The 12,033-nt window shown below is 39.5% G+C and overlaps 1 protein-coding gene across 2 annotated transcripts in view; it reads left to right on the forward strand.

Moving 5' to 3' along the window:
- SNX18 (sorting nexin 18) overlaps positions 1-12,033 on the forward strand; it is a 69,922-nt gene that overhangs the window by 19,409 nt on the left and 38,480 nt on the right. Inside the window, exon 2 of one of the 2 annotated variants that reach the window (XM_019756147.3) lies at positions 3,857-6,453. The exons of the other annotated variant lie outside the window; for it this stretch is intronic. Coding sequence (XP_019611706.2) covers positions 3,857-4,110 — 254 coding nt within the window. The 3' untranslated portion in view covers positions 4,111-6,453. Of the gene's footprint in view, positions 1-3,856; positions 6,454-12,033 lie in introns of those variants that run through there. 2 annotated transcript variants of the gene reach the window in all.

Here is a 12,033-nt window from a genome sequence, read left to right on the forward strand (position 1 = left end):
TTGATTGCATTAAGTGGGTTAAAGCAAAATTCCAAATGGAATTGGCTTTTGGGTGCTTACTCTCCTCAGTGGTTTGTTCTGTCCTTCCTGGCTTAGAAAATAATTTTTTGCCTGGATGTCCAACCGAAGCAAAGCAAAGTCCATGTATTCCTAAAGGGATTGTATGTTACTGTTTTCGATGGTAGTTCTTAACTTATATCATCTGTGGGAAGGGGGACAGGCACCCCACCTCCCTCCGTGTAAGTGTGGGCTTAGATTTTGGAAAATATTGAAATATGTGCTTCTTTTTCAATATTTTGTTTTGTGGTACCCTGTGTTACTACAAAGATAAGAAAATCAGACATCTTACAAACATTAAAGGACTTTGCAGGCACAATTAGTGAATTGAATGAAGTTAGTAAGATTCCGGAAATTTTCAAAACCTGTATAGTTTATTTTACATACGCACAGGCCTTCTGAATTGCATGTCGGAATAAAAGCCAGGGACCTTGTAAGGAAGGTGAGAAGGAAGAAGGGTGGAAGGCTGGCCAAGGGGAGGAGAGGAAATAGCTGGTTCTCATCTGCCCCGCCTCCGTTTCCCAGCGCCCCGCTCACTTAGGCCCACCTTGCTTTTTTGCCCATTCGCTCTCCAATTTCTTTTCTAAATATCCGTGGTGTGTGCTTTGAAGTCAGTTATGCATTCAGATCCCATCTCCATCTCTTACTTGATTACCTGGTGACTTTGAGGCTCGGAGACTTTGAGTGGCTTTATCAGTTTCCTTGTCTGTTGTAGAGTTTGCAGTGGGGTTAGGGATAGTATACAAAAAGTGCCTAGCATATACTGGGGGTGCCAAAAAAAATGTATACACATGACTTGTATTCATCTTTTGTTATCGATATATATTATTACGATTTTAATACCGTTTTTTCCTTTCTTAAAATGTGCATACATTTTTTGGCACCCTCTGTATTAGTACTGTTTTCGGCAGCTACCACTCAACTGTTCCTTGGCGCCCCCCCCCCCCCCCTGCCATCCCTCTCCTCCCCAAACTTTTCCTCAGTACACTGCCTGGCATATAGCAGGTTCTCTGAGCATTTGCCTTTGTGACACATTTCACGTAATCTTGGAGAAAGCCATATTCAACTCCCATGCATAATTACATACTTTGTGGTCCTATTTCACTTAGTGTTATGGTGGTGTGCCTGTCCTCAGCGTTCTTTTTGAGGTGACTTCCTCAAGAACTTATAGGGGGCAGGGACTTGGATGCTTTAATGTCTGGATCCCCCTGTTCCAGCAGTGTGCTCTATACATGTTGGGCCCTCATAAATATCTGTTAAACGAATTAAAGTTCTTGCCCCAGAAACCAACCTTTTGGGGCTTTGAAGAGAACAACATTTGTATTATTTACTAAATAAATTCATACTTAGGAGAAAAATAAATCTTAAATTCTTCCTGGCTCCTTTGGTATGTCCACTTAAAAAGCTTAAAGATGTTAAATGCCAAAAGGCCTCAGAGAGATTTAATACTTACTGCTGTGTCCAAGAGTTTTGAAAATGTATGCTGATGTGATAAGTTGCAGAAACTTCAGAATTGTTCATTTTGAAGTTGGTTTTTTATAGATGCACATGTGCAATTCTGTGTAATAGAAGGTAGTTTCTGAGAATATGGTGATCTCGTTTGGAGTTTGACAAGCTGCAACTTGGTTGACATTCACACAGCTCGGGGCCAGATTTCAGAACTCCTCTGTGCTGGACCCTGTCCCTCATCTTGCAAAGCCAGGCTCTGAGAACTAGACAGGTAATACTTGCAGAATGTCACCATACGGAGAACAGCCGCTACACAGGTGCATCGGAATCTGAGTAGGGGGGACGCCGCGTGCCCAGTATTTGCACAGTGGGCGAGGGCACCTCTGATTTCAGGTGAAAAATGCTCAAATCACCTGGACTTTTCTCTCTTAACTTCCTGTTCTCTCTCTCATTTTTTAAAAATCATTTTAAACAAAGAATAGGAGATTTCATAATATCCTGTTCTTAAGTCATCTTTTTGAAATTTTTTTCCTTTAGTTCTGTCTCATAGGCATTCCTGGTCTTTTCAGCTTCAATTTTTGCATATAAATTGTGAAACTTGCACAAATGTGACAAAGAAATTTGCTACAAGAAATTATGTTTTCCACTTTTTTTGAGGCGAGAGCCTTTTCTCTTTTTAATATAAACTACAAGGAGGCAGACTTTGTTGCTTCACTAGTCTTGTCAACTATAGTAGAAATGTTACATGTGCCAAACTTTCAGTGACAGGCTTCTTAGTCGATCAGTCAAGGGTTTTCTTGAAGGCTTGTTAATGTGAATAACGAATTACTTATCTCTCTGGAGCAGACGCCACTTCTCTGGGGCGGGGTGAAGTGGAAGTGGGGTGTTCTCTCTGCTCCAGGGCTGTGCTATTTTTCATTTAAAGATCTCATTTAGAAAAAAATAAATGAAAATATACTCACATACATATATATATGTATAACATTTGTTGTTGGATTTTAATTTCTCAGGTCTTTGAGCTATGCCAAAACAATTTTTTTTAAAGCACACTGTTTAACCTCTGAGGGCTTCTATTAATAATATAGTTACTCTATGTTATTATATAGGAGATTTAAAGAAATTTAGAAACAGAGCTTTTCCCGTTGTATATTTCACCATTGGCTAAAACTGAACATTTGTGAAACGTTCTCAGCTTCCCCACTTCCTCCTAAACAGGCTACCCTTTTTTCCCCTTAGTATCGTATTCTCAGACTACCGAGCCAGGTGTCCTAAACGTCTCTCTGTCTTCTCTCACTGTGGTTTAGTAGAATGAGAGCTAGATGGAGTTAGGAAATCTGAATTCCTCAGCTGGCTGTGTTCAAGTAATTTGAGCTTTGTCATCACGCGTTTCCAAGCACCCATGGATATCCTTTATTTCCTGCCCGTAAACATCCTCAGCCTCTGCGTCCTCATGTGATTGTGCTCCTGGGGGAGGGTCTGCCCTCATGTGGCACCTGCCAAGGTGACCATCCCTTTCCCTTCCCCTTGAAGACACCTTTGGTGACATTCTTGACAAGATGCTATTGGCACCGCAGGCTTCACTGCCAGGTCATCCTTAGGGCAGACTCAAAACTCACTAATCCTTACAGCCCCTAAACAAAAGATGACAACTTCTTACTTACAGGGCCCTTACGTTCCAGGTGTGGGTCTCCTGATGGAAAATGGAGTCAGAACCAGGCGTAACCAGGCATGCATGCATTATTTACCCTTTTCTTGCCAATGGTACGCGGGATTGTAAGCCCCAGTAAAGTCAGCCTCCAACTGTAGTTTGCTAACGTTGCCCTCTTCATGGCATGTCATGATTTCTAAAACACAACCTGAGTTGGTGCTACCTTGTTTCAGAATCTCTATCTGCAGTCTTACAATAATTCTTTGGTGAGACTTTCTGAAGTGGGTTTGCATCCTCTGCGGGGTATTGTATTTATGGGTAACTCTTAATGTATGTGTATGTAATGGTGTCACACCTTTCCTCTTAAAAACGTGAAAACTGCATGTTTTCTTGGATTGTCTTTTTAAGGGACAATTCCATGCAGATCATTTTATGTATAGTATCTCTACTGGAAGAGATAAAACAAACTGTAGTTAATTGGTCAATGGCAAATGCTAGTTTTAATAAGTGAAATTGCAGCGGTGAAGGTGTTTTCAGAAACTTTACCAGATTACTTCAAAAAAAGAAAAAATCCCTTGAAATTCCAAAGGACTTTAAAATAGCTCAGGCAAGTATTTATAGTGCCCATGATTCTGTTTACTATGTAACTGTGGCATTGCAATATATGTATGCATTTTTTAATTAATTTTTTTTTAACTACAGGAGCTCTTACCAAAGTAAAGGAGAGTAGGCGACACGTGGAAGAAGGGAAGATGGAAGTCCAAAAGGCTGATGGCATTCAAGATCGCTGTAACACTATTTCTTTTGCCACCTTGGCTGAAATTCACCACTTCCATCAAATTCGAGTGAGAGACTTTAGATCACAGATGCAGCATTTCTTACAACAACAAATAATATTTTTCCAAAAAGTGACGCAGAAGTTGGAAGAAGCTCTTCACAAATATGACAGTGTTTAATGACTGGACATTGGATTGTGGAGTTCTTTCAGTTCAAGGATAATTTCTACAGCAGAATAAAAACTGCTATCAAAGAGCTATTGCCAACTATCAGTGGTGGTACAAGGATGGTTTTGTGTTAACTGAGACTTGGCTGAATATGTAATTATGTAGGAAAGAAACAGTTAATATGGTTATATAATAGAAACAGTACCACACATTGTAACTAAATTATACTATGTATGCCTACACTACCATTGTAACTTTTCAAATAATGATTATACTATTTGCCTTATTGCTTTTTGAAGTATGGGTATTTTAGTGCATACTTTGTAGACCTCAAAACCCATGAAGGGTCTCAAAGAAGCTGGCTGGATAAAAGCCTGCTGTGGATGCCTTTTTACTCTCATAGATTGGGATTACCTAAATTCAACCTGTTCTCTGTTTACAAACTCCAACTAGAGCAGCTATGCGACTTTGTGCCTTTAGACTCTTGGTTTTCATTTCTCTACTTAACCCCCACACCCACACCCCTATCCTCCCCCCACCCCTGCTTTTTTTTAAGTTCCATAACTTTGCTGATTGAAAGAGTGAAAGGCCAGTACATATAATGACAAATTGCTGGTAACTTCATATTGGCATTGGGGGCAGGTGGGAGTATCAGCTGTCATCAGTTTGCACAGCAAATGTTGTCTCCTGGTACCTGCTGGTGAGTGCAGCGGAGGGAGATTTGATTCCCATCGTGGGATATGAAGTCTGTTAGGGAAGGCAGTGGTGCCACTCTATTCCCGTAGATGCTACAGCAGCATAGCTCTTCACTCAAGTGTCCTGGAAACTTGGTGTGGAGATTTAAACAAACAAGTCTTATAATAACACGGAGAAAGAGGAGTCTAATCAGTTGGGGATACAAGCACAGAATCAGTGAGGACACACACTCGGTTTTACTTCTTAGGAGGGTTTTCTTTTGTTTTTGTTTTTTTTTAGCTTGAAGATTTTCTTTTACTATTCAGTGTGATTTTTGTTTTTAATGGATCTACACTGTTACCTGATTGAGACTCCACTGTGATTCACTCGTTTACTTAATCAAACACTTTTCAGGGATGTCTGTAAAATTCAGTGTTATACGTGATGAGAAGTAGTGTTGATCTAGGAGGGACCAGAAATAATTTCTACTATTCCAAATGCTGAAATTGTTTTTTTTTTGTTTTCTTTTTTTTAAGTATTGATAATCCCCCAGGCCATTTATCTTAACTATATTCTTTTATTATCATAAGGGAAATACAAATGGCTGATAAATACCAAAAAGATTCAAAAGCAGCTTCATTTAAAAAGCACAAAGAGATTCTGGCTTGAAATGCCAACATCTCAATGTTATTCATAGTTGCTGAGCTAAATAATGTGATTCTTGCGTTTACAGATATAAAAATTGTCACTGAAAGGTTAAAGTAGCTACTGTTTTATGAAGTCAAACTTATGCTGCCTCAGAAATCCCTGGGTATTGACATGAAAGTAAAGAGGTCAGTTTGAAATATTGGTGAGTCACATTGATTAAAGAAAAGGGTGATTATTGAAATTACTTAACAGCACAGTAAAAAGTAATCTCATATGGGTTGAATTTTTAAGATCAGAGTATAATTTTGATGAAAATTTTATACCTTAGATAACTTAGAGCCAGATTTAACATCATGTGGCTTTGTCTCTACTGCAGATATGTGGAACTGTAACCAGATATATTCTCTAAAAAGGAGCTTTCTCTTAACAATTGCAAAATACAGTTTGATAAACAAAACCCATCTATACATAAATGTTAATTTTATTGCATAAGTTTGGAGGTTTAAGTCTAGCATTTAAGTTTGAATCTGTATTGGACAAATAAGCACTATGCTTTCCAAATCAGTTTTATTTGCCTCTTTATTTTGATGGTGGTTTGATTTTTTTTTTAAGTAAAATAACTAAACTTGTGCAATGGTAGCATGGAAATTATCTGAGGTGTCTTGTATGATTGTGCTTTAGCCAGGGTGGACATAGCTTAAATTATAAAAACTAAAGATTAAAGTACAATGAAGTGTAAGTTCATGCTGCCGACTTAAAAAAGAACTTTTGTTCTTTATAACTATATAACTTTGTAATGCCACTGATTCATAAGGGGTTTTAAATTAATTCTGTGGGGTAGGACACCAGAATTAGTCGTGTTCATTTTCATCTAAGGTCTTTATTTCTCTAACGTTCTTGGTCCTATTGAAACATTTCAGTATGCAAAAATACTGCAATGTTCAAACCCAAGAGAAAAGCCATCATAATGTGTATGCTGGTCATTATGATCAGTGTGGTACAATTTTTTAAAATAAACTATCATGCCCTTCATGCCATTATTTGTCTTTATTTCTATTATTTATAATTCTCTTATATGATGTATTTATAACATGAGGGCGTCCACTTGAGCCTAGTTTTGCTATTTTAATTACAGATGGAGTTGTTGATAATACAGTGAGACTGGTTCTACAGTCATGTCTCTTCCATTAGAAGAGACAGTTCAACTCTTCTAGGCTGTTGTATGTGAAGGTACTGTTTAAACCCAGAATAAGGGAACACATTTGAAAGTGAAATACAAAGCCAGAGCACACTGGCTTGAGCAGAGTAGGAGGGGTTTTCATGGGCCTCGCTGAGAGTTGTTTGACTTTTATTCATAACAATACAGCAGATTCCTAAATGCCGGTTTGCAATTGTCTTAGATTTTGCTGCTGTTCTCCTAATTCAGGACTTGAACAATGTTTTAGTCTCTCAAGTCAAGCGTGTACAGTTTATGTATAAACCTTTAAATGTCATTCTTACTAAGTTCATTGTTACAGCCATTTTTTCTGTTTATGTCTTTATTGCCTCAGAATCGCATACCATGTCGGATACCTTTAAATCCATGAGCATTATCCAATTTTCTCATTTCCAATCTTATCTTTGGCTAACAGAATAAGTAAAACAGGGTATTATTTATTTATAGACTAAAAATGTTGAATATTGTTTTATTTCCTTCAAAATGTTATGCTTAGTGCAGATCAGCCATGTTTATCTTTTTAAAATAAACAAAGGTTGCTTTATTTCTCAGCTTCAGTGAAATACTATAATTATTTTTCTCCATTTATTTAATGTGAAAGACTTATACATAACAATGGAAGAGTGTATTTCGTGTCTTAAGCTTCCATCTGTAGTTGCCATATAAATTGTTCACGAAACTCTATAGCTAATTTGATTAATTTAAAATCATCACCCATTCAGGTAGTCCCACTAAGTATCTGTTTATGTTAGTAACTTCAGTAACTTGTACCAGAAGTCGGCCAAGGGCAAGGCAAGTTGTCCTTATGAAGCCACCTTCAAAGGGGCTTAGAAACACACAACATAGGAGGTATTCTGTGGCTGTGGGTCCTGTCAGCTTATCTGGAAATGTTTTCTAAGTTTGAGGTGGCCAGATGCATCAGACCATATTTTTCTAGCGGTTTAAATTTTCAGTCACTCTAGGAAATTGGGTGCAGGACTTAATAACTGCTGAGTTGTTGGTCTTCTCTGCAAGCACAGTGGGGAAGCTGACTAAGCAGATCAGTGAGAAAGGCAAATCACTGGAGCCAGGGGTTGTATCCTAGTTTCTGCGCTCTCTTAATGACCCCTGGCTACTCACCAACCCATCTCTGAGCCTCAGTTTCCTCAATTGTATGGTAGGCCTACTTAGATTTTATTGAATGATTGAGAGCATTATATTAACCAGTATGTAAAGTCCTTAACCATTTTGCAGTATTCTCTCTAAATAACAAATGTGGGAAGGACAAATATTCCAGAAGTAGGTACTTAATAAATGATAGCAATATTCCCAGACGTGGTGTGGCCCTGAGCTAGTCAGTCTCTCTGAGTCAGTTTTCTATCTGTAATGGGATATAGTATCTCCTTCACAGAAATATTGTGAAAATTGGATGACAAATAGAAAGCTCTGAGCCCAAAGCGTGACAAGAGTAAGAACAATAAAGATGCTCTGTGATTATGTGAGAAGGGATGAGATGAAGGATTTAAATAGTAAGAACTTCATATCAGCTGTGCTGGAAAATTAAGGAATCCAGTCTTGGGTCCCAGTCAGGCAGAATTTCCTGCTTTCTACCGTGGTTCTGTCACCTTCCACCTGCCTTGGCCAGCGCTGCCCTCAGATGCAAGCCCCCTCTGCAGGTTCCTGCTCCTAAATCATAACACAGCATCCTTGCACATTCTGCCTAGAGCCTAATTCTCCATGCTTGTCAAACTCACTCATTCCCCCTGCTGGGGTGGTGAGGGGCTCAGCTCTCCAGCGATAAAACCCATTTTCAATAAGGCTCCCCACTTAGTCTTGAAGAACTAAATACCAGTATGTTTAGGAAGTTGTCCTATAGATCTTACCAGAAATATCTGAGGCAGACGGCTCAGAATTCTGCTTTTGTTCACCAATGAATGATTTTATTGATGTCTTCTGCTTTCACACCTTGAAAATGCGTTCCGAGGCCTAGGCCACAGAGGAGCGGCCCTCAGTGCTTGGGATCTCAGCCCTGACCTCGTGCCACACAGACGTTTCTAAATGAAACTGTCAGTGTGTTCGCTCGATGAAGTTGAATTCAATGCCTCTCCGTCGCTTTTGGAGCAACCATGCCCTGAATCAAATAAAACATTGGTGTACAGCAAATTTGGTTAAACATTTTGGTGGTTCTGCTTCTGTTTAACCTAACAGTTAGAAAATACCAAGTTATACATTCAAAATGTTTCTCTTGGGAGAAAAATCTTTAAAAAAATTTGGAGTACAATTTTAGGATTCAGCAAATTAGGTCCAGCTTAAAACCAACAGTATTTCACTGTATCTCTTGCTGTTCGGCAGCTGTAGTTTTGATCACTTTTTTATCACCTGGCCCCAGTTTGCGAACTCCTTTGTGAGCCAACTGGAGTAGTGAGGTGCCAGCTCCATATTCAGTACAAGGCTGCAACCCTGTGAGACCAGGAAGCCCAGGGGCCTGTCTTCTTTATCTGAACCAGAATATCTACAGGAAAAGCAAAACCTGGAACCTGGAGAGAAAGGGGCTTCCTTGACACATGGTGCTTTTTGATGGCTCCTATTCTAGAATCCATGGAAAGAAATTTTGACCTTTTAGCTATGCTGACAGGTAATTTCATGATAAATTGCAGTTATCTGAAGGACTAAAAACTATACATGTCAGTCATTTTTAAAAAAGGACAAGAAGCTCCTTATATACAAATAATGGAAATTTCCCAAGAAAAATTACATGAAAACAATAAAAGGCAGGACAGTATTTTGTATGTTATCCTTCAAGTAAAAGATTAGAAAATAAATGTTTGTTTACATGTGCACAGATTGTTTTCTGGAAGTAGATGCAAACATTTGGTAACAAGGTAACATTGCTTTGGGGTCTGGGAACTGGGTGGCTTAGGGATGCGTAGGAGGAAGATTTTTATTGTATACACTTTTTAAAAAATTAAATTTATTGGAGTGACATTGGTTAATAACATATGTTTCACTTGAAACTTATATAATACATTGTCTGTATATTGCATTGTGTGCTCACCACCCAGAGTCTAGTCTCTCTCCATCACCATGTATTTGACCCCCTTTACCCTCTTCATCCTCCCACCCCCCTTCTCTCCTGGTAAGCACCCTTCTGTTGTCTGTGTCTGTGAGTTTGTTTGTTTGTTTGTTTGTTGTTTTGTTCATTTGTTCCTTTCTGTTTTATATCCCACATACGAATGAAATCATACGGTTCTTTTCCTGTCTGACTTACTTCACTTAGCATGATATTCTCAAGGTTCATCCATGTTGTTGCTAATGGCAGCGTTTCATCCTTTCTTATGGCCGAGTAGTATTCCATTGTATATATGTACCGTATCTTCTTTATCCAGTCATCCATTGAAGGACATTTAGGTTGTTTCCATTGTGTACCTTTTTATATCTTTTGAATTTGAGTGACTGAATGTATTTTCTATTTTAAGAAAATTTTAAATTTAAAAATTGACAGGGAGATTAGCAAAAACAAAACAAAACAAAACTCAGGATTTGAAAAGGAGGGTGGAATTACATACAGCTCTGTGAAAACCTGAGATCTGGAAGCAAATTGTGCAAACATAGAAGGAACAATCTTATAAGGGTAACAGACTCATAATGACCAAATTAATCCTCATTGTGTTATTTCTTGTTGAAATTCAAACAGCATTAGGAAATGTACTGTTAACAAGAATATGTAAAATATACTGGAAAGAGACATACAAGGTCTGACAAGTTCATGAACTCATCCTAGAAAAAGTGCTACATACCTCATTGCTGAGTATCACTACAGTCACCTTCAAAGTACTCCCCTTGGGAAGCTGTGCACCGTCGCCGGCACCTAGTCCACCCTTCAAAGCAATTTGAAACACTTTTTCTGGAATGGCCATCAGAGCTGTTGTCATATTACCCTTGATGTCCTGAATGTCATCAAAATGTCTTCCTTTCAATATATCCTTTATCTTCGGGTAAAGAAGGAAGTCATTGGGGGCCAGATCAGGTGAGTAGGAGGGTGTTCCAATACAGTTATTTGTTTACTGGCTAAAAACTCCCTCACCGACAGTGCCGTGTGAACTGGTACATTGTTGTGATGCAAGAGCCATAAATTGTTGACGAATAGTTTAGGTCGATTAACTTTATCATGCAGCCTTTTCAGCACTTCCAAATAGTAAACTTGGTTAACTATTTGTCCAGTTGGTACAAATTCATAATGAATAATCCCTCTGATAGCAAAAAAGGTTAGCAACACCGATGCATCAAGTTCACAAACTTGTCTGACCTCGTATAACCAAACCACAGTCTGTTATTTCCTGTGGTATTATCTTCTAAATAAAAAAACCCTCGTCTTCCTCCCTGTCCTGGGAAGGCTTCCAACAATGCTCTCATGCCAGTGTCTCATTCCTCTCTGCACTTCTATCACGTTTGTGATGGCACGTAGACGCTAAGTACCCATAGATCCTGGGCTGAGATCTATTTCTTTTTCCTACAACTTATATATCGAGCATTTATTTATGCCCTAGGTATAGCACTATTACCTGCCGTTACATACATTACCTGCCATTATATACATTACAAAACTATTTTACAAACAAGGAAACGGTTATAGACATTCTGTAATAGTCATGCAGCCAGAAAGAGGCAGATGTGGGATTTGAATCCAGGTCACCAGACTCCAGGGTCAGATTCTACAGCTTGTATTAGTCACTTTACTTGATACACTGCGCTTTAGCCAGTGAGGAGGTAGTGTGGCTGTCCCCTTGAAGAGCGGAACTGTCCCTGTCTTACACCTCCTGGGATCCCACATGACAGCCATAGGCAGTACATACAGGAGAACTGTGGTTTGGAGAACAGAAGACCTCTTTGACTCACCAGGTTTGCGAATAACACTAAATTGCATTTTATGAAAGAAATGAAATGTCAAAAAGCTAGCCCTCTGTGTTTGCACCACCAGCACAGCAGTTGGCCTTCTCATGAGGGCAGTTTTCCACAAAGAAGGACCTCTGTTCCAGTTCCAGGAGCACGGCGGAGTCAGCCACAGATGGAGAGAGCCGGCCGGCGCCCTAGCCACAGTGCCACTTTGTTCGGCTGCGGACCTGCGTCTGTGCCCCAGCCTGCTGGACCCAAATCCATGCCTCAGCTACGTGACACATGACCGCACATCATGCCCCACCCAGCCATTTGTGAACAGAAATCTATATATGCCCGGTTGCTGCTGTTTGTTCACCCTAAATATAAACGTAGGCAGCGTTTGGAAGAAAGGTGCGAGCTGAGCTCCAGGAATCACAAGGGACACTGACGTCTGAGCGGGCGGCCAAGGGGTCTCACAGGTGAAGGCTGAGAGCTCACGCCATCAAAGCTGCCTGGAGACTGAAGCCCTGTAGAAGTTGAAA

The sequence above is a fragment of the Rhinolophus sinicus genome, chromosome 3, assembly GCF_057876585.1.
Source record: "Rhinolophus sinicus isolate RSI-liver-muscle chromosome 3, RSI-T2T, whole genome shotgun sequence".
Lineage (NCBI taxonomy): Eukaryota > Metazoa > Chordata > Mammalia > Chiroptera > Rhinolophidae > Rhinolophus > Rhinolophus sinicus.